This window comes from Solanum stenotomum, chromosome 12, assembly GCF_019186545.1.
Source record: "Solanum stenotomum isolate F172 chromosome 12, ASM1918654v1, whole genome shotgun sequence".
Taxonomy (NCBI): Eukaryota; Viridiplantae; Streptophyta; class Magnoliopsida; order Solanales; family Solanaceae; genus Solanum; species Solanum stenotomum.
In genome coordinates, this window is record NC_064293.1 from 16529300 (window position 1) to 16549239 (window position 19940).

General features: G+C 31.4%; 3 protein-coding genes across 3 annotated transcripts; all 3 read right to left on the reverse strand.

Annotated features, from left to right (window-relative positions):
* Positions 1-1894: 1894 nt before the first annotated feature.
* Positions 1895-3886, reverse strand: LOC125846907 (uncharacterized). The gene is made up of 2 exons (XM_049526601.1): positions 3630-3886; positions 1895-2293 (listed from the first exon to the last, which is right to left on the reverse strand). Exons 1-2 carry the CDS (start codon positions 3795-3797, stop codon positions 2054-2056), a joined length of 408 nt encoding a protein of 135 aa, XP_049382558.1. The 5' UTR covers positions 3798-3886; the 3' UTR covers positions 1895-2053.
* Positions 3887-4943: 1057 nt separating this feature from the next.
* Positions 4944-5990, reverse strand: LOC125846909 (water stress-inducible protein Rab21-like). Its single transcript, XM_049526602.1, has 2 exons — positions 5794-5990; positions 4944-5433 (listed from the first exon to the last, which is right to left on the reverse strand). The coding sequence occupies exons 1-2, from the start codon at positions 5968-5970 to the stop codon at positions 5206-5208; spliced, it is 405 nt and encodes a 134-aa protein (XP_049382559.1). The 5' UTR covers positions 5971-5990; the 3' UTR covers positions 4944-5205.
* A 9965-nt stretch (positions 5991-15955) lies between these two features.
* LOC125846911 (uncharacterized) lies at positions 15956-18348 on the reverse strand. Its single transcript, XM_049526604.1, has 4 exons — positions 18259-18348; positions 18075-18183; positions 17614-17799; positions 15956-16005 (listed from the first exon to the last, which is right to left on the reverse strand). Exons 1-4 carry the CDS (start codon positions 18346-18348, stop codon positions 15956-15958), a joined length of 435 nt encoding a protein of 144 aa, XP_049382561.1.
* Between the last annotated feature and the right edge of the window lie 1592 nt (positions 18349-19940).

Sequence of the window (19940 nt, forward strand, 5' to 3'; positions counted from 1 at the left end):
CTCCATTTCAAATTAATTAAATTATTGAGGTGTTTCAACATCATTTAAGAAAAGAAGATTAAGACATAAATTAGGTTTAAGTTTCTATTTTTACCCTTATTAATTATTATCAAAATTATAATTAAAATAACTAAACATTAATTAATAACTAATTTCAATACTACTAACTAATGAAGGGTAAAATTGGAAAAACATTTTAAAAGTAGTCTTGAAAATTGATCAATTAAGTTAATTTGAAAAATGAAAAATGTGTCAACAATTCAATTAATATGAAATGAATGGAGTAGTATAATTTTGTGGATCATAGGAATCCACAATTCTACAAATTCAGCTTCTTCTTCTTTTTAATCACATCTTTCAATTATAGTGTGTAATAAAATGAAAATTAACTTTTTTTTAATATCAATGTATATAATGTTGAATCCCTCATACTAGAGGGAAAGTAGTGGCAAAGGTGGCTAAAAAATGATATGAATCACAGGTATGGCAATTGGCATCCTTGTGTCCACTATTTTAAAAAAATTGTGAAATTTGTTTTATTGATTTTTCTCTAAATAACCCGTATCTAGTATGATTTTAATCTGTCCTCAAATAGGATTAGCAATAAATTGTCGTGGATTAGTTATAACACTTCATAAGAATTTAAATCATTCACAATGAATTACAAATGATTGATTGTAACTTAATAGCTTAATTAGCTATATTTTTATAACCCTTGTAAAGTTGATCAAGGATATCAGGAAATAAAATAAATAAAAGTAATCTTAACAAAAATATTTCTTAAAAATAAACAGTTTTTAGTTGTTTGACCAAACAAGCTCTTCGTAATAAAATTATTCTAAATTAAAAAAAATAAAGACTAATTAAAATTCTTTGTATAATTAAAGTAAAAATAATGTGCAATGAAGCGCCTCCTAACTAAATTCCGTATATTTTGTAGCTATCAAGGGTAAATATTTAATCAAAAGTTATAACACTAATTTATGATAGAATGACATGCATGATTTGGTTAACAACACATCCATTTGCTTTGGGTTGAAATGATGTGGATTCATGAAATATAAAAAGTACTCAAAATCTCAATGTTGGAGCAGAAGCACCTGCTCTCTTTTATATTTATGCTATATGTAATATTATACTATATATTCTTCCACAAGTGAAATTTAGGGAGGGTAGATCGACCATATTGAATTTGTCCATTTAACACTTCTTTTGTCCACTTCTTCAGTTGCCTTTGATTTATGCTACGCAGTAAAACTTCCCCTTTTCAAAACGAGTTTAATTACTCTGGCGCTCTACAACATTTCATGCACCAATTATCTGCCAAAACAGTCTTTCCCAAGGAAGTACTAAAGACAATTAAGACGATCCAGCCATATGCACAATGAAACCAAGTTTCAGCCTGAGACGTGAAAGAATTTAAGAGAGACAGTACACGGTAAAATGAACGATGAATCGCTCTTTGCTGAGAGCTGTGGAACAAAGGCAGACTGCAGATGGTAAAAATGTGCGTAGAAATATATTACAGGGCCAGAAGATATCAATTTTGTAGGCAGAGTTGGTAGTATTTCAATCATCAAGCAGCTAATTTTTCTTAAAACCTGGGCAAACTAGAGTTTAACCAGACAACTTTTTGTTTTCCTTCATATCTGAACTGACAGTTATAAAACACAAGTATGTTTTCAACTTGCACAGGAAATTAAAAAAGAAGTAACAAATTACCAAAAGCCTCAAAGCTGTCGATCACATTCGAGTTTTGAGAGTTTATTTCAAGATCAATGTTGCTTTGTTTCAGCTCTACTCGGATCACCATTTGTTTTGTAGACATAACCACTACCTCGTGGAGTTAGAGAGGTTGTTTCCGAAAGACTCTCGGCTCAAGTGAATCAAGCCAAAATAAAGCATAGCAATTAATAAAAAAAGCAATGTAAAGTCTACAAGAAAGAACAATAACCGCAGCAAAATAGTGCGATACTTGAAATACAATAAACTACTCAATGATAGAAAGCTCCGTTAAATCCTTGGTTCATAATCAGACACCGCGTTATAGGGTTTATGATGACTTTGGCCGGGAAATATCACTTCCTGACAATATCTGCTTTGTATTTGGTGAGGAAGTATCAGTTCCCGGCTTTGTATGCATTGTATTTGGATTTGTGAACCATGTCGTATACAGAAATTTCTTCTGGGGCCCTACATGATTGCATATAAGCTTAAGCTTTTGTCTTTCCCTCATCCATCTTAAAACTATCTTCATGTGCCCTTTGCTTGTCAAGCCTCTCAAGCCAACATCCTGGAGTTTTACAGGGAAAAAAAGTTAGTAAAGAACAGCCTACAGTTCTCAGAGTTAAGTACCAAGGGTTCATGAGAAATAGAAAAAAGGGTATACCCTGTGCTCGGAAAAAGTACAGCAGCTGAAAAAGAAAAGACTCAAAACCCTCAAATTACCACCACAAATAGAAAAGAGAAAAAAACACCTGTTATTTGTTATATAGCAACTAATTGTTCTTGATATGGTGAATTAGATGCTAGGGATATTCCTTAAACTCAACGGTCAACTTGCTCTTTGCATGCAGCATATATTTCCAACACCTAGAAGACTTTGCAACAGCCCGCAATTTGTCAAGTTCATTTCACAAAGGATGATAAAATACAAGGATGGAGATGCTTAGAGAAGAACAGATCTTAAAGAAAACAAGGGTAACAGATGACAAGATGAGCTGCTGAGGCCTCCCAAGAGACTTGTGAAGCTACTAAGATCTGGTGTTGCTTAAGCGATCAAGAGCATGAAAGTCTGTGAAGTCTATACCTGTTAGCTACAAAGTCACCGCTCAAACTATCAAAGATAAGAGAATGATGTAGAACTAAAGTCAAACAACAATGTGCATAGGAGCACCATGGAAGAAAACATAATTTCTATGCTTTTCCAAACTTGATAAACTTGAAAGAAAAAGGAAAAAAAGAGGAGAATATTGAAGCATCTTTCAAACATAACTTTGTGTGCGTCGATTTCAGATGAAAAAGTTGGAGCTGATACAAGAACCTGTTTAGCTTGCTTAAGCATAAATCAACTGTTGCAAATTAAGAACTGGACCTCAACAATCAACTTATTGATTTCATCCGTTAAAATATATGCCATATCACTACAGTTTTCAATACAATCATCTAACAAAAAGCCTAGTGTCAACCCTTTGGAAAGAGGCATTGGAAAAATACTATTTGAACTATTATACTGATTAACAATTGTCCATTCATTTCAATCTAACCAGAGGCAATCAACTTTTTGCAAAATCTGTAGTTTTGTTAATATCTCAACAAGTCTCCCAAACACCAGCTTAGATGTCCAGGCAGATGTATAGGAAAAGTAAATCAATCTGGAAAATGAAAAGATTAGAGAAAAGGGTAAAAAAGGAAAACTTTTCATTCATTCAACACTGTACCAAAGTCCATTTCTTTTTCAGTACCCAGCAGTTCCAGAATCTAAGATTACCAGTAGGCAACACATCAACTAAATCTCAACCCAAAGCTAACTATATGAATGATTCAAATGTATTCACTCTACGATTCAATTTATTTTTTTTATAGAATGGTGAATTGGAATTAGAGAAGGTAAAGAGGGAATTAATTACCTTTACACGATCCCAGGTTTCGGCAATATTGAGAGGTCCATGCTCCTTGACGATATCGAAGATGGTTCTGGTGATGGTTTGTGTCTGCTCGGGTGGAGTTTTAAGCTTAATGGGTTTCATCTTTGGTTTTGGTTTCCTTCCTACCAACCTTATCGCTGTCGCAAACATCCTTCCTCAATTCCTTCAACCTCTCTGGCTATGGCGTATCCTTCCTCAGTTCCTTCGATCTCTGTGGCTATGGCGTAAACCTTCGATGTTACAGAACCCAGTTTAAATCCCCAGTTGATAAAGCCCTAAAATTGCTGACGTTTAATGACAGTTTTACCCTCCTTTATTAGTTGAGAGTATAAAGAACGAATTCCACCACGAGAAGTGTTCACTTTATTTTTCAAGTGTTTAATCATGAAAATCTGAAATGATTCTATTTTATTTTATTTTTACTTTTACTATATTTTTTTGTTTTTAACTTTTACCTTAAATTATATTTTTCTTGGCAAAGTACACTCAAATAATTAAATATATATTTATAAAAAAAAAAAGTAAAATCAAATACAGTTTCAATTTCAAAAAAATAAAAATTGTAATAATACATAGTAGTTCGTATATTGATCTAATATATGATATTATATAACTATCTATTTGAGATACTATTCTTTTAGAGCATGTTTGGTTGTAGTCATGTACAAAAAATTAATTTTGACAGATGAATGCTGATTTTTAAAAATAATAAAAATTCCTTTTTAATAGTTTCTAACGCAATTTTGCGTGAAATATAATTGACAAAAGTCTGTCGGATTATAACGTTTAGTATTCGTTATTAGCAATGAACAAGAGTTTTTTTTGTATTGAAGATCGATTCTTTTTACTGGTATTGGAGTTGAATTAAAATTAGAAAAATGATTATTTAAAATAAAGCATGTGATGTTATTTAATTAAATAGTTCATACATTTTATATGTTTATCAACACATTAAATAATTTATATTGAATAATGCTTTGTATTTAAACGATACACAAACAATGGATTGATGGATTAAAATAAAATAAAATTACAATAAAATGCGGAGTAATTTATTTTAGGACATATTCGAGGGGTTGTTTATGTATTTGGCCTACTATTAATAAGTATAACTATATTAGTTTGACCGGCTTAATTCGTGGTTACTCATGCACATATATATTGCCAAATGTTTGTGGTAGATTGGACTCACCTAATTTATGTTCCTTGAGATTACGAAAAGTTACAAATCACAATCTCTAGCAAGGAGCAATTACGTTATATCATAATTCAAAGAGATCAAGAAAGTATCGCATATAAATATAAAAACGAAATATTTATTTTGAAGACAACATTATACACACACAATCATACATAAACATATAGAGGCATGGGCGACATGAATGCCATCCATGCGTAGGCGCATGAATATCGATCATGTTTGCTTCATATGGAAGCGCGCGGGGCATGGGCGAAAGAAGTGGGAAAACCATGCTTTATGACTATATATAATATCACTCAACAACATATGACGTTCACTCCATAAGGGTAAAAAAAAAAGGTAGACTTGTTAATAGTTTCAATGCATGCCAGGGATCTTGTCCTTGATTTTGTCCATCATTCCTTTCTTATCGTCTCTTTCATTTTCAACTGATGCAGTAGTAGTTGTTTGTGAAGTCTGATGTTGATCATGGCCTATTTCCTTCTTATCGTCATGAGTAGTGCCTCCGGCTCCGGTCAATGTCTCCTTAATCTTCTCAGTTATACCCTTCTTCTTCCTCCGACCACCTTCACCATCATCCTCCGACTGCATGCATGCTCACAAAATTAACAAAACCACCTCATGAAATAAGAGTTTATCAAATTTATTGGTACACTAGGAATATTAGTGACCGATAAAATTTTAATTATATATATGAAAATTCCATTAGATATATAGGAGTTACGTTATTTACCTACAAAATTCCCTATCGCTAAATTTAGTAGTTAATTTCATATTTCTAGTAGCGTTAATTATAAAGTGAATTAATAATTTAAAAAGTAAGGTAGTTCATCTGGTGTTTTAAAATACACTAATACTATAAAATTCGGTCACTTAAACTCGACGAACAATGTCTGATTAAAAATAAATTGGAAGAGTAGCTGATAATATATAAAAAAAACTTACAGAGCTAGAACTAGAGCTACCAGAACGATGAAGGTGTAGTTGTCCCTCATGCTCTTTCTTCATAGTATCATCATGAGTACCGGCGGTAGGGGCAACACCCATAGCACCACCTTGAGTAATTCCATGTTCACCACTTAGCTGCTGCATTTGGTCTTCGTTAGTAACATGTTGTGCCATTTCTAGTCTCCCTTAACTTTAAAAGATCGAAGAAAATTATATAACTGATTTCAAGGATTTGACGATGGATTGATGAGATAAAAAGAGATTACGTACTATGCCATTTATATAGGGAAAAAGTTAAGGTACGTAGAAGCATGTTCGAGAAATATAGCAGGTGTAGCAGAGTGAGCATACAACATAAGACAGGTGTGATCACCCTGTCGGCCGTTTGGCTCAAATTCCTCAAACTGCAATACAAAACACCAACTTTACAAAGACAAATTAATTACTCTCACGTCTCCTTTTTACTTTGATTCAAAAAATAATAATTGTATTGTCAATATAAAAGATATTTATTGAATCAAAGTCATGAGTGGTATAAGGTAGGTAATTATATGTAAATTTATAAAAAAAAAAAAAAAATACTTTTGTTGTTCTCAATCAATCTATGTGAAACAACTGAAATTTTTAAAATTTAAAATTTTAAACTTTATCCATGAGCTCAACCATAAATGCTTTACGTTTTTGATAATAAAATGTAAATATTTAGAAATGTAAATAATAGAATAATTTAAAAGTCATATAAATAAATTTGGTCCTCTCTCAAAGTTTCAATTAAGCATAAATTGAAATGAAAGAAGTAATTAATTGTAATTTCTGTCTATTATGATTATAGAACGAATTATACTAATAAGATATTTTTAACTTTTTAGTATTATATAATTTATACCTAACTAAATGAACAATTAATGATTCATTTTGGAACGGCGTATAATTTATTTATAACCCCCAATTGATAAAGCTGGCAGTTTTTGGTCTTTAACGTGGCGTGGTATTAGGTATTATAGGCAAGAGATCAAGGACAAAATGACTTAGATAACATTATTAATAGATATACAAATATATGCATGACAAATGGTAAGAGTTATGAGTCATAATGGAAAATAAGGATAAGTTTTAATTTGGGGCATTTTGACAAGATATTGTTGTTTTATTTAATCATTTAATTAGGATCCGACTCCTCTCCATTTCTCTTTTCTCCATTTTTTCCAAGTTTCTATTTGGATTAGTGACACATGTCATAGGTTAAAATAAAGGAAATAACTAAGATTTAATTTTTCAAAGTAAATCTTTAATCATGATTTAACTAATAAATACAATATTATATATTTAGTATTAAAAATTATTATAATCTCACAATCTTAGCAACATATTATCTTGTCCATAAATATAGGAAAAAAAAGTTCTTCCTAGTTACTTTTTTTTAAAAGTGGGATCTTTTTTAATTTTCTTTTAAATATTGAACTGCTGTCAAATATAGCTAATGTTAATTTTGGAGGAAATAGAAAAAGAAAAGGTGAAATAAAATAGGAAAAATAATACTCTTCAATAGCTAATGGTTAAAAAGAAAAATTCAAGGAAAAAATGCAATAAAAATATTAACTTAAAAATAAATAAAATTAACATCCTAAGTAAAAAAATTAGGAAGAAAACTTTTTTTCCCCTAAATTTATGAATAAGATAATATGTTGTTAAGATTGTGGAGGTTATAGTAATTTTTAAAATTAAATATATAATATATTTATTAGTTAAATCATGATTAGAGATTTACTTTGGGAAATTAAATCTTAGCCATTTATTTTAACCTATGCCATTTGTCATTAATCCAAATAGGAACTTGGGGAAAATGGAGAGGAGAGGATCCGGCTCCTCTCCGTTTCTCTTCTCTCCATTTTCCCCAAGTTCCTATTTGGATTAGTGACACATGACATAGGTTAAAATAAATGGTTGAGATTTAATTTCCCAAAGTAAATCTCTAACCATGATTTAATTAATAAATACATTATATATTAAGAATTAAAAATTATTATAATCTCACTATTTTAGCAACATATTATCTTGTCCATAAATATAGGAAAAAAAGTTCACTTCCTAAATATTTTTTTGTACGTAAGATCTTTTTTTAATTTTCTTTTAAATAATTTTTTTGTCGTAATTTTTTGTTAAAGGCATCTTGATCATTGATTAATTAATTATCCTAGAGATAATCAAGCCATTTTAACAAATTAATTTTAATTTCATAATAAGATTAAGGATACGGTGATACAAGTACGTACGGTAGGTTAATTATGATTTCTATACTTCTATTCAGTTAATTATTCTTATAATTAGATAAAAAGATTATTTAAAAGAAAATTAAAAAAAGATTTTACATACAAAAAAATATTTAGGAGACTTTTTTTCCCTATATTTATGGACAAGATAATNTATTTGGATTAGTGACACATGACATAGGTTAAAATAAATGGTTGAGATTTAATTTCCCAAAGTAAATCTCTAACCATGATTTAATTAATAAATACATTATATATTAAGTATTAAAAAGATTATTTAAAAGAAAATTAAAAAAAGATCTTACATACAAAAAAATATTTAGGAGGAGAACTTTTTTTCCCTATATTTATGGACAAGATAATATGTTGCTAAAATATATAGTGTATTTATTAATTAAATCATGGTCAGAGATTTACTTTGAAAAATTAAATCTTAACCATTTATTTTAACCTATGTCATGTGTCATTAATCCAAATAGGAACTTGGGGGAAATGGAGAAAAGCCGAATCCACAATTAAGGACTTTAAATTATACGTGTAGTAATATTTAAGCAAAAAATATTTGTTTAGGAGATTGATATATGAGGAATTACCACAAGATAAATGAATTCCTTAATTTCACAACTAAGATATTTTCTAAAAGAAACAAAGTGTATTCTTTTTGCAAATCCCAGCTATCGTATGGTAGTGGAAAATTGTGTCTATTCCAACATCTATAATGTTGTATTATATGTTATATTCTTTTTGCAATTAAGGACGTTTGTCGATTTTCTTTTAAAGTCAATTGATTTTTCTTTAAGAAATCAATAGAAAATCTATGCTTAGTTCGTCAATTTTTTTCAATCTATTTTCATTTTTTTTTTCAGTAACGTATGTCTTTTATCTCTTAAAATAGGATAAAAAACTTATGTATACAACTTAAGTACCTTAATTACTTAAGTATTGTTGGACAAATTAATGATATTCAGACATTGTTAAATTAGGTCTTAAGTCTAACTCACACCCCAAAAGCTAGCTCAAAGGGAGGAGGATTGCTCAAGCCTTAAGGAGTCCACCCATCTCATTAACCACCGATGTGGGACTTTTGTCATTCTTTAACGGACATCATATGCATCTGAACTAAATTTCTCGATCTACTCAATAAATAGAGTGCACATCTAACCTCTTGATGAGGTAACTAGGTGAAATTTATTGACGCCATCAACATTACTGACCTTATTGTTAGTATTTATGCTACGTTAAAGGTTGATCTCTCTATTCATTAAAATTTTTAATAACATCAAATAAATGCACTAATTAAAAGATCTTGTATTCACAACAAATGCATTTGTAGGAACGTAACTGATTGAGTTCATGAATTTGCGACCTTTTGTGATGTGCACTATTTGTTCACTTCTTAGCCTGCAATTATATCTCTTTGATACAATTATACTTAATTAATGTTAATGTGTTTTGCTTTAAAATATTATTTTGGGTTTTAGTGCCCAAAATAATATAGCGATTTAACTGTTACAAAAATTATCATTAGATCAATATCAATTGTAACACCAACACATGATCCAAGAACCTTTTCAATCAAATATTTGTTTGTGCCGTTGAGATGAGAGTCATTAACTCATGAAGTCTTATCGTAAATAAAATCACACTTAATTGATTTTCATTGCTTTATAATATAACGTCATTATAGAGCGTAAAATATAATTTGAAGGGTGGACCTACACATATCTCCTCCACAATCAACGTCAATAATATTGAGGGGATATATTGACTTAATACATCCCCTCAATTTCATGGCACAAAATCAAAAGTTACCTTATGATGTCTCATGATTTTTTTTAAATCTTTCCAATATGTTGGGTTTAGGTTGACTTCATATTTGTTCGTTCACAAATCAATTGCGAAACAATTCATATTTTGTTTACAAATATTTTAAACAAAAAAAAAATAAAAAATTGGTCCACTTACTTTATGAATCTTTAAAAAGATTATTATGTCACAAACCCTTCGAGTAAAATAGTAAATATTCATGACGTGCAACATTTCTAAGTCATACTTTTAACCAAAACATCCACTCTTCTTTTTGTTATTTTAATTTCCTTATCTTTTTAGATCTAACGTATCGACCTTTTAATATTTCGGTGATTCATAATATTTTGTCCTTTTTACCTTTTCCAAAAAGCAAAAGGGTCTGTTCTTGAAATTTTACCGTAAAACCTAACATGTTTTATAAATTTTACATGTTTGAATCATTTATATTGTTGACACCCAATTTTGACCCTCCACAATATAAATTAATTATCGAGCTTCGTAAATTTCAAACGATTTACCATAATTAGTTTTATAAAAATAATAATAATATGGTTTAAATAGCTTCGCCACTTTTTTATAATTTCTAAATGATATATATGTTTTATGTAATTATGTATATAATTAATGAATTATATGAATATTTGAAAATCATCTCTAAAAGATTTTATATTTTAAATATTTGGTTAATTATTTAGTTATATATATATATATATTGAAATAATTAGTTTTTTAAATTAAGTTAATTATTTTATCTCGTCAAGATTACGAAGTTCATTAATTAATTATATTAATTCGCCTTATTTAAAATTTAGCCGAATTCACTAATTAAATTCATTTTGGCTAATTCCTTAATTCTAATTGGTTACAATTGCAATCCTTAACCATCCTTTAATATCAATTCAAAACCCATATTTAAGATCAATTTTGGGCCATTTCAAGTGACCCAATTCAACAATTCTAGCAGCCCACTACTTTCGAAACCCGGCCCAACCCACTTTCAATACAAAAGAAACCCATCAGCATACAAAATACAACAGCAATACATACAACATATGTACAGTACCGATCCCTGTACGTTTCTTCTTCTTCTTCACACAAAAATAAAAATCTAGCTAGCAAATCGCGCTGCAACCCGAAAATCTTGTCACCCATCTGCAAGCCCATAACCCTAGCAACCTAATCAATCACTTCGTCGTCCCCTTTTCACGAAAGTCACTATTTTTCCATCCCCCTTCACTGTTGATCTCGAAAAGAAGCAAAGGAAAATTCAAATTTTTCTTTTGAAAATTTCCAATGATNCCCCCCCCCCCCAACCAAAGTTGCTCCATTTTTTCCCTATAAATAGTTCCCTCCCTCAGTGATTAGTGGGGGTAAAGAGAAAAGATTGGATTTTGAGGTCACATACGAAAAATAGCTTACAAAAGGTTTTTGAGCTTGGTTTTTGAACGATAGACATTTTACACTTAATTTTGATTCTAAGTTCCGAGAAGATCGACGCTTGGAGTTTCTTAGCGTGTTGTTCGTATATAGGTTTCATAGTAGAAGAGTCATGGTTCTCAGCTCGTTTGTCCGGTTCGCACTCCGAAAAAGATATACTTCTTTATCTTGTTTGTGTTCTTTCCTATTCTTACCGTAGTTTGCTATATTTGGTATAGCTGATTTGATTTTATACCTCCTTTGTTGGTTTAAGTCTTAATTTTCTACTTTGCTTTAGTACGATAGTATTTTCTCGTCTTTGTTCTGTTCTCTCATTAGTTCCCAGTAGGAAATGGATTTCTCGTTCTCATTGAGCCATTAGCCTTTTGTTCCCGAGCATGACTAGAATGTGTATATATTGAATTTTGGAAGTTTGGTATCAAGATATTACTACTCTTATTGTGTTGATTTTCATAGCCTTGTGGTGATCTTTTTTTTTTCTTTTCGAAATGCTTTATTTACGTTAGTCCATCCTTGCTTATCATGACTACATGGTAATGTTTAGTGTTCGACGTCACGTTTTTCGTTCTTTCACCTCAAGTTGAAGGAATGAATCAAGACGTCAAGATTTCGGCTGTGTACTGTACCTGTTGTAACCCGTTTTGATTCCTCTTACTTAGATGTTTGTTGAGCTATTTTGAGATGTAGGTTTTGCTTTCCAGATTGCATTTGTTATGTTTCTAGTTTTCTTTTCAAGTTTGTTGTCTCTTGTTTATCCTTTCCGTCCCTTAAAGTGTTGCATTTTGAAAGTTTGTGTGCCATTTCTTTGCTTGGTGGCGAATGTGGGTTCAATTTCGATCCAAATTGGCATGACATGCCTTGAATGAGTTCTTATTATCTTCTTGTGGTTATGGGCTATGTAGAGGAGGTCTAGTTGTATTTGTTCATTTGTTTCACATGTTTACTACTTGGGGACGAACAAATCATCCCTCTTTACTGTTTTTTTTTTTGTGAACTTCGTGAGCCTCGTGTCCACCTGTAGCAAGTCTCAATAAGTTGGGAGCATATTGGATTAAGAATGTATAGCTGCCCATTTAGCTCTTATTCCTCCCATTCTTTTTAGCATGTTTCCATAAGTTGTTAAATATAACATATTTTCCTCTGTCTACTGTAATAGTGCCTGGCCTATTTTCTTATTTTCTATAGGTTTGGTTTAAATGCTTTTAATATTAAAATCTGATTAGAGAGTGATAATTTGCTATGGTTTGAAGGTTCTTTTCTTCGATTGTCTTAAGTTTATGATATTGTTTTGGCATGGAATGCCGCATCTCGACTTAGATCAATGGGTTGTATATTGTATTGTTGATACTTGATAATATGATTTTCTCATTTGGGATAGACATGTGAATAATTCTTTATCATGATGTGCAACTTGGACTCTTCCCCGAATTAATTTGAATTAGGAGTAATCTTGTTGCCTAGATACAAATCTTAAAGTTATCTTCCCTCTTTTTGCTTGAACTTCATGGATAGCATGGGCAAGTAGTCTCTTCATTTTGAAGTATCTAATTTTCCCTATTATAAATTTAAAATCACATCTTAATTTTTTTTTTCTTTCTTGTTTGTTTGCATGAATCTGCCTTGAGCCATCATGGGATTCTCCATTCTCCTTGCATTTCGAATAGGGCAGTAAAGGCCCCAAATTCTCTTTTTCCTTGAGTCAGCTACCATGGCAAATTGCGAAAATGATGTACAGGTTAAAGATGATAAATATGGGGATCAAGTTAAAACTGCAGATCTCAAAAGCCCCAAAAGGGGAGTTGTATACTTGCTGTATACACTCATTATACAGTGATATACCGTTCTAAAACAGCAAAGAGCAAGTCTGGTGCGAAATACAGGTGCTTGGAAAGTCAATTTAGGTTGCATACGGATGATATAAAGTCTGATATACAGCGAAAAGGGCCGACATATGGTCCATATACAGTGAAATACGCTTGGTAGATATACAGATTTTCAAGGGCAAATATAGGGCTGACGCCCCAAAAAAAAATAAAAATTGCAGCAGGCCCAAGAAGTGCCCAAATTTAATTTCTTCTTTACTCTTAAATTATTTAATTGTGATTATTTATTATGTGTTTTTGTTCAACTCTAACTTTAGAATTATTAATTAACCTAATTAGATTCCCAAAAGATGAGTCATTTTCTTTGTGTTGATTTATTTTTAATACATTTCACTTGTTGTGTTCACTTATTGTATTAATCAAATATTGGTCGAATTTTATATTAAGTCAAACCTTTCATTCTTAAAAAGAGATGTTCTTAGTTTTTCACTTAATCGCATTATTCATTTTAAAATTTTCTTTAAGTTAAAGCATTTTTCTCAAATAAACTTTAAAAAATGTTAGTCAAAACCTTTTCAATTAACTAAAAAAAATATATATACTTGGTCATTTTCTCAAAAAGGTTAGTCGAAACTTTTATTCTTCAATTAATTTTAAATGGTTTCAATGTACAAACCAATTTGGTTTAAATTATTGTTAAAAAAAAAGAGTCAAATAAATTCTAATTAATCTAGTTTTATTAAATTTCTAATCACTTGTATTTCAAGTCAAATGTTTCATTTTGGATCCCTTTCTCTAAAAAATAAAATAATATAAAACGTGTCTTTTATTTAATTATTTTCTTAAAGTTAATCAAATACTATAAATTATATATTTTATGTTAAAATATATTCCTAAAAAATAGTCAAAACATAATTTAGTCAAGTCACAGGTCAACCGCATGTTAGCGGACACTTCGAATGCTTAAACCCTTCTCAAAGTGTAAATTGAACCCCGAACCCTCTTTGGTATTTTCAAATGATTTTTTCTGTTTAAATCTTTGAAAATTATAAGTTTTCTTAATTTCTTTAAAAAATTAAGTGGCGACTCTTTTCTAAGTATTTTTCTTAAAATGTTTTATATTTAGAACATTTCAAAAAAGTGATTTTTCTATAGATAGGAAAATTACGACACAACATATATCTTGTGATTGAAAATAACATTTGATAAGTATTCTTGTCTAATAGTGGAAAATGGAAATCTTGAGATTAGAAGGCTTTGTTACACTTTCTAATTTCTCGAGTTGATAAGACATAAGCTACATCCTTACATTACAGAAAACGTGAAATTAGTTATGAAATTAATGTATCGGCAATCCCCAGCTAATATATTGCTAAATAGCTCCTACCTAATTGAATATCTTATAATTTGTTGTTGATCCATACCTAAATGAGATTAAATTGATATAATTTTTTTGTTACTTAGCTACAAAATTTTTACATTTGCTACAACACTACTATTGTTATTGAACACGAGTTGGCCTAGGCTGATCGGTAATAGATTGGGCCTAAGTGGTGTATTATAATTGGGCCTAGGCAGGAGAATGGGAGTCTGTTACAACTCCCTTTTCACTTTTTTGACGGAGTATAACTATAGTCCATATTACATTTAAAGTCGAAGTGGACGTTTGAACATAAAAAAGATTGTGAAATTTAAAAATAGTAAGTTGACTATTATTTTTTAAAAATTGGTATTTATTTGGACATCAATATAAATTGTAGTTGGTTTTAATTTTTGTGAATGATTTGAAGTGAAAATTGTGAAAACAGTTTTCGGGAAGAAAAAAAAAAGGAAGTGAAAAATACACTGTCAACGGACACTAAGTTCCTCTATTTAATTCCCTTTATTTATGACTTTTAAGTCCATAAGTTAAGTGCTAACAAATATTTAAATTATACTATTAAGGGGTCGTTTGGTGTGAGGGATAAGAATAAATAGTTGTGGAATAAGAAAATAGTCCTGGGGTTAAATTTTGGTTTCTTGTTTGGTTGCCATGTTTGGGATAACTTATCCACTACTAGAAATTTGATCTACTGTCACGGTTCAGATACCGTTGCAATAGACTATTCTACCGTAGCCATAGCTCTATGGCCACGGTTTATGCAACCGCTACAACTGATCGCGTAGCAATAGATCTGTTGCTACGGTTATGTGCGACGGTTCTAATAACCGTAGCAGTAGATAGACCTATTGCCACGGTTTTCACTTTAATTAGTTGCCCACGGTTAGTGTCGCATTGTTACGGTTATAAACCGTCGAAAAAGAATTTTATGCCACGGTTCTTTTGAGGCTGTGGCTACAGTTTTTCTCTCTATTCAACAACCATTTCATTCTATTGCGACGGTTGTTACATGGTACCGCAACAATTCTAAATGTCGCTCCATGGCTATGGCAACAGTTTTAAAGGATTATAAATGTCGCTCAATGGCTATTGCAACGGTTATGACAGGGTATTGCAACAATTCTTACTTTCTGCAACAGTTATTATTAAGCTATTGCAACATATATGTATTATTGGTGCACTTCCACAAATATTATATTATTGAGTTATTGCAGTAATTTTATAACATAAAATACACGTAAATCGTTCATGAGAAGACATGTGCATTACCAAAATTATAATTCAAGATCCATAATTGGCTAATATCAATAAAAGCAAAATATACAAATACTTTTATACCATCCAAAAAAAGGTGAAACACATGCACCACAGTACAGTTTTTAATCTTCAAAAATAAGTGTTCTAGTCAGTAAAGTCAACATCAACAATTCAGCTCCTTCCTATGTCAAGTCTTCACTACTGCTTTCATCGCCTTCTTCGATTTCATCACCTACATACAATTAGAAAAAATATAAATAATTTAGCAATTTTTTCGCAAAAGCTTAATGGATCCACAGTAGTCAAATATTACAAAGTTATTACTCTTAATCTAAGACATACATATATAAACTCAATAAACTCAAATAAAATTAAACTATATATATGGAGTATGGACTAATCTAAAACATTTCCGCAACTTCATTGCTGCCATAGATGTTTCAGCTTGGGGAGTTGGAAGTCAATAATCCCAAAATGAATGCATGTATCTCATCTCAACTGGAGACAGCGTAAAGAATACCATACATCCATGTCCAACCAGAGCAACTACCTAGTTCTCTCTATTTTGTTACCAAACAAGAGAACAAAGGAACAAACGAAATACAAAACTGCTAGACTGTATGACAGGTATCTGATAAGATGGGTTTCCTAGGGTTCATCTACCAATTTTCAGAAATTTACAGCAACAAGATTCATGTGCAGTTCTATTGCTATTATATGATTCTTCTATTGAAGCTTTAATATGGACAAAATTTTTCTATTTACAGTTTCTATGGTGCTGTTTCAGTAACACTTTCACTACAAATAAGCTCCACAATTTAGCACATTACACTTCAAAATAAAAATGCAGATGTCAGCACATTCACATTTTTAGAGTACTTCAGCTTTATTGCAGATTTTAGGACTCTAAAAACCAGCAGTCAAGCCTGAAATTTGTTCTTTAGGCCATGTATTGAATAGGAGCCAACAATTGCAATGGATAGAACCAGTGACACAAACAAATATTTGGCATGCTTTACAAGGTATTGAGGATGGGAAAGCTCCTGGAATTGATGACTTTAATGCCTTCTTTTTCAAATAAACCTGGCCAACAATTGGAGATGGAGTTACAAAAGCAGTGACCCATCGATCTTTTCCCATTTAGACTCAGTCATCAACCAAAACATTGTGGCTATCCTGGAACTGTATACAAAGGCAGACTTTCCAGTGAAATCTATGTTGCAGTAAAAGTCCTACGCGATTCCAAGAGTAAAGGGGAAGAATTTATCAATAAAATCAGCACAATTGGGAGAATCCATCATGTTAATTCAAAAGGACATGGATACAGTAGTGGAAAAAAGTCAATTCAGGAGTGTACTCATTTAAGGTAGCAGTCAATTAATGCATTCCGATCCTCAAGTCTCTGAACTAAAACAGGGCATTACCATTCCTTATAAAATCAACCAATAATCAACAAAGACAAGCTCAATGATTTGCCTTCAATCAATGTTTTGATGCAAAAACAAATCACACCAATGAAGTACCATTCAAAAATACTTTTTTTACTTGACTGCCACAACCATTCAAAAATACTTGACTACCACATCTTTTTTTTTTTAAATCAGTACTTCACGCTATATCTTTCAACATTATCACCAAGAACGGTTCCATTCCATTTATCGCAATTTTCTTCCACAGCCAAAAACATACTTCACCATACCCTCCACATCACCATCAATAGAAAAATGAAGAAGAACATCAAGAAAAAAGAGTCGCAATAGAAAAATAAACAAAGTCGCAACAGAGAAAAGAAATAGAGAAGAAAAAGAAACAGTCAAAACAGTCAATTAGCGATACCAACCTTGCTCAGCCCCTTGAACAGAAGTAGGTTCTCTTGGTGAAGGAATGGACAATGCTACCAGTATGTTAGGATCAATTAATCCCGCATGCTTAAGTTGTGCAATTACATCTGCAATAACTTCTTGTCGCACAGTTTTCTTTTGTTCCTCCATTTGTTTCTCCATTTTCTGCATCCTTTCTTGCATTTGCGGCATTCCATCAGTTGTTGCATTTAAAGTTGATTCTGAATTGCCAACTTTTTTTTTCAAAGTAGTCTTTGTAACTCCTACTCCATATAGTCTTAGACGTCCCGGATGTTCAGGACCCATGACGGTTGAAAATGCATCAACATACTCACCATTTATGCTCATTTGTTTTTCAATTTCCTCCATTTCAGCCTACCAAAGCATATCCAACAAACACAATCTTATGAAATATATAATTGATCTCAATAAAAAAAATTAAAAATAGACAGTACTCATACAATTTTACTAGTAGTATTTTCATTCGAAGCCTTGTACAAACGCCCGGGTTTTCTTGTTCTTGTAACCACAAAGAGATCCTTAGATGACACTGTCTCCTTATCTTTTTCCTAGTCACATTGAAATGTATATCAGAAATTGTTTAAATGTCATGTTAAGACTAGAAAATAAATAAGAGAACACACCAGCTTATTACGGACTAAAGCGAAACTCTTTTTGCCAGCAGTGTGTGGATTCATCAGTTTTTTTCGATTCTTAGTATTTGTTTCAGACATTTTCTGCAAAGAAATGAATCAATAATGTTAACCGAAGGCATGTTAGTGCTATATAGTGTACTACACGAGGTCAATATCTCAATATTTATTTTTTAACAAGTCCAACTTAATAAAAAGAGGGAGAACATATTTGGGAGGCTGCTACAATTATCAAACTCACAACATTAGTCAAATTTTAATTCAAGCTAATATAGAGACCAAAACAGGTTGGCAACCCTTTATAACAGTCACGTGTCTTGTAAACAAGCTGTTTTAATTGTGACTATCACACCAAATGAAGAAAGAAGCTGCAACATATTACAACAGAGAAGAGAAAATAAAAGAAAAAATAAAGCAACAACAACAACGATATCGCAAAAGAGATCACGAAATGAATAAGCTGAAAATTTGAGATTCTGAACTACATTTTTACCTTGAATTTTTCCGACTTCCAATATATGAGGAGCTCTCTAAATTGACATTCTGGAATATGACCAGGCCTTTTTGCCATTCGAACTTCATCATTGTCATATGGATCATAATAAGTCATCTTCAAATCACTCCTATGTCTTCTCCAAGCCTCTCGAATTGTTACCATAGTCCAATTGTATGCAGCTTCAGGAATAATGTATTTCTCCTATAATTTTGTGTCATTCGCTTAGCCAATAGAAGTAACATACTTTTACAAATAATGTAATATTGTAAACAACAAACCTTGGTATAATCCCATAAATCTTGTTTAGTGTCCATGCTCCTCCAATCAAATATATCAAATGGGCAAAGAGTCGCATTTCTAGCCAATGTTCCTAGGAAACTACTTAACTCTATGACAACATCATCAGTAGGACCAACATGTTGATTTTCCCTATTCAGTAGGATCAACTTACGCTCTTTTCGGGCATGTACATTATGCATTTGCGTTCTACCTCTTTTATTTTGAGTGGAAATGTCTTCAGCTATAAGAAAATACAAGAAATATAATTAGAAATCATGGATACATTTAATAGGTTTCTAAGCTTATATGTTACCTTGTTCTTCAGGTTGGTCATCTGTTTGAGGAGTGACAGAATTCATTTGCACTTGATCCTCGAAATGCAGCTCCTCGACAGGCTGCTCAAGAGGCTGCTCCTCGACAGGCTGCTCCTCTACAGATTGTCTATTTGCTTCAGATTGTGGTGCCACTGGTTGTTGTACTCCAATTAATTTAAGCAGATGTCCTTTCTCGCACTCTATAGCTTGAACAATTTCATTTGTTGTCAATAACCGTTGTTTCTTATTTGCCAAGAATGATAACGATCCTGGTTTAGCAAATGTCTTATTTTTTGATTTTTTGTTTCTTTTTGAAGGTTCTTGTTGACTCATGACTATGCAAACCTGTGTAAAAATAGGACTAAAGAAGTTAAAAAGCACGGCAGAGTACACCTGCACTTAAACGTAATCACCAAGGTCTTACAAATCACATTTTTTATCAGTAAAATTTGAAACCAAATGTTTAACTCTTTAATAATCATATCAGTTAAAGAGAAGTATTAGCAAAGAAATATTCAAAGAATCATAATAAAGAGATAAGAACCTGGTGTTTTGGACCTTAATAAAGAGATAAGAACCTGGTG

What these genes read in the sequence shown, in the direction of transcription:
- LOC125846907 (XM_049526601.1), bottom strand. Translation starts at nt 3,797, where the DNA reads ATGTTTGCGACAGCGATAAGGTTGGTAGGAAGGAAACCAAAACCAAAG. An exon ending in AAACCTGGGATCGTGTAAAG is followed by an intron (nt 2,294 to 3,629) that starts GTAATTAATTCC and finishes GTAAAACTCCAG; the next exon opens with GATGTTGGCTTGAGAGGCTT.
- LOC125846909 (XM_049526602.1), bottom strand. Translation starts at nt 5,970, where the DNA reads ATGGCACAACATGTTACTAACGAAGACCAAATGCAGCAGCTAAGTGGT. An exon ending in GTAGCTCTAGTTCTAGCTCT is followed by an intron (nt 5,434 to 5,793) that starts GTAAGTTTTTTT and finishes GCATGCATGCAG; the next exon opens with TCGGAGGATGATGGTGAAGG.
- LOC125846911 (XM_049526604.1), bottom strand. Translation starts at nt 18,348, where the DNA reads ATGTCTGAAACAAATACTAAGAATCGAAAAAAACTGATGAATCCACAC. An exon ending in CTTTAGTCCGTAATAAGCTG is followed by an intron (nt 18,184 to 18,258) that starts GTGTGTTCTCTT and finishes CAATGTGACTAG; the next exon opens with GAAAAAGATAAGGAGACAGT. An exon ending in AAATACTACTAGTAAAATTG is followed by an intron (nt 17,800 to 18,074) that starts TATGAGTACTGT and finishes ATGGAATGCCGC; the next exon opens with AAATGCAAGAAAGGATGCAG.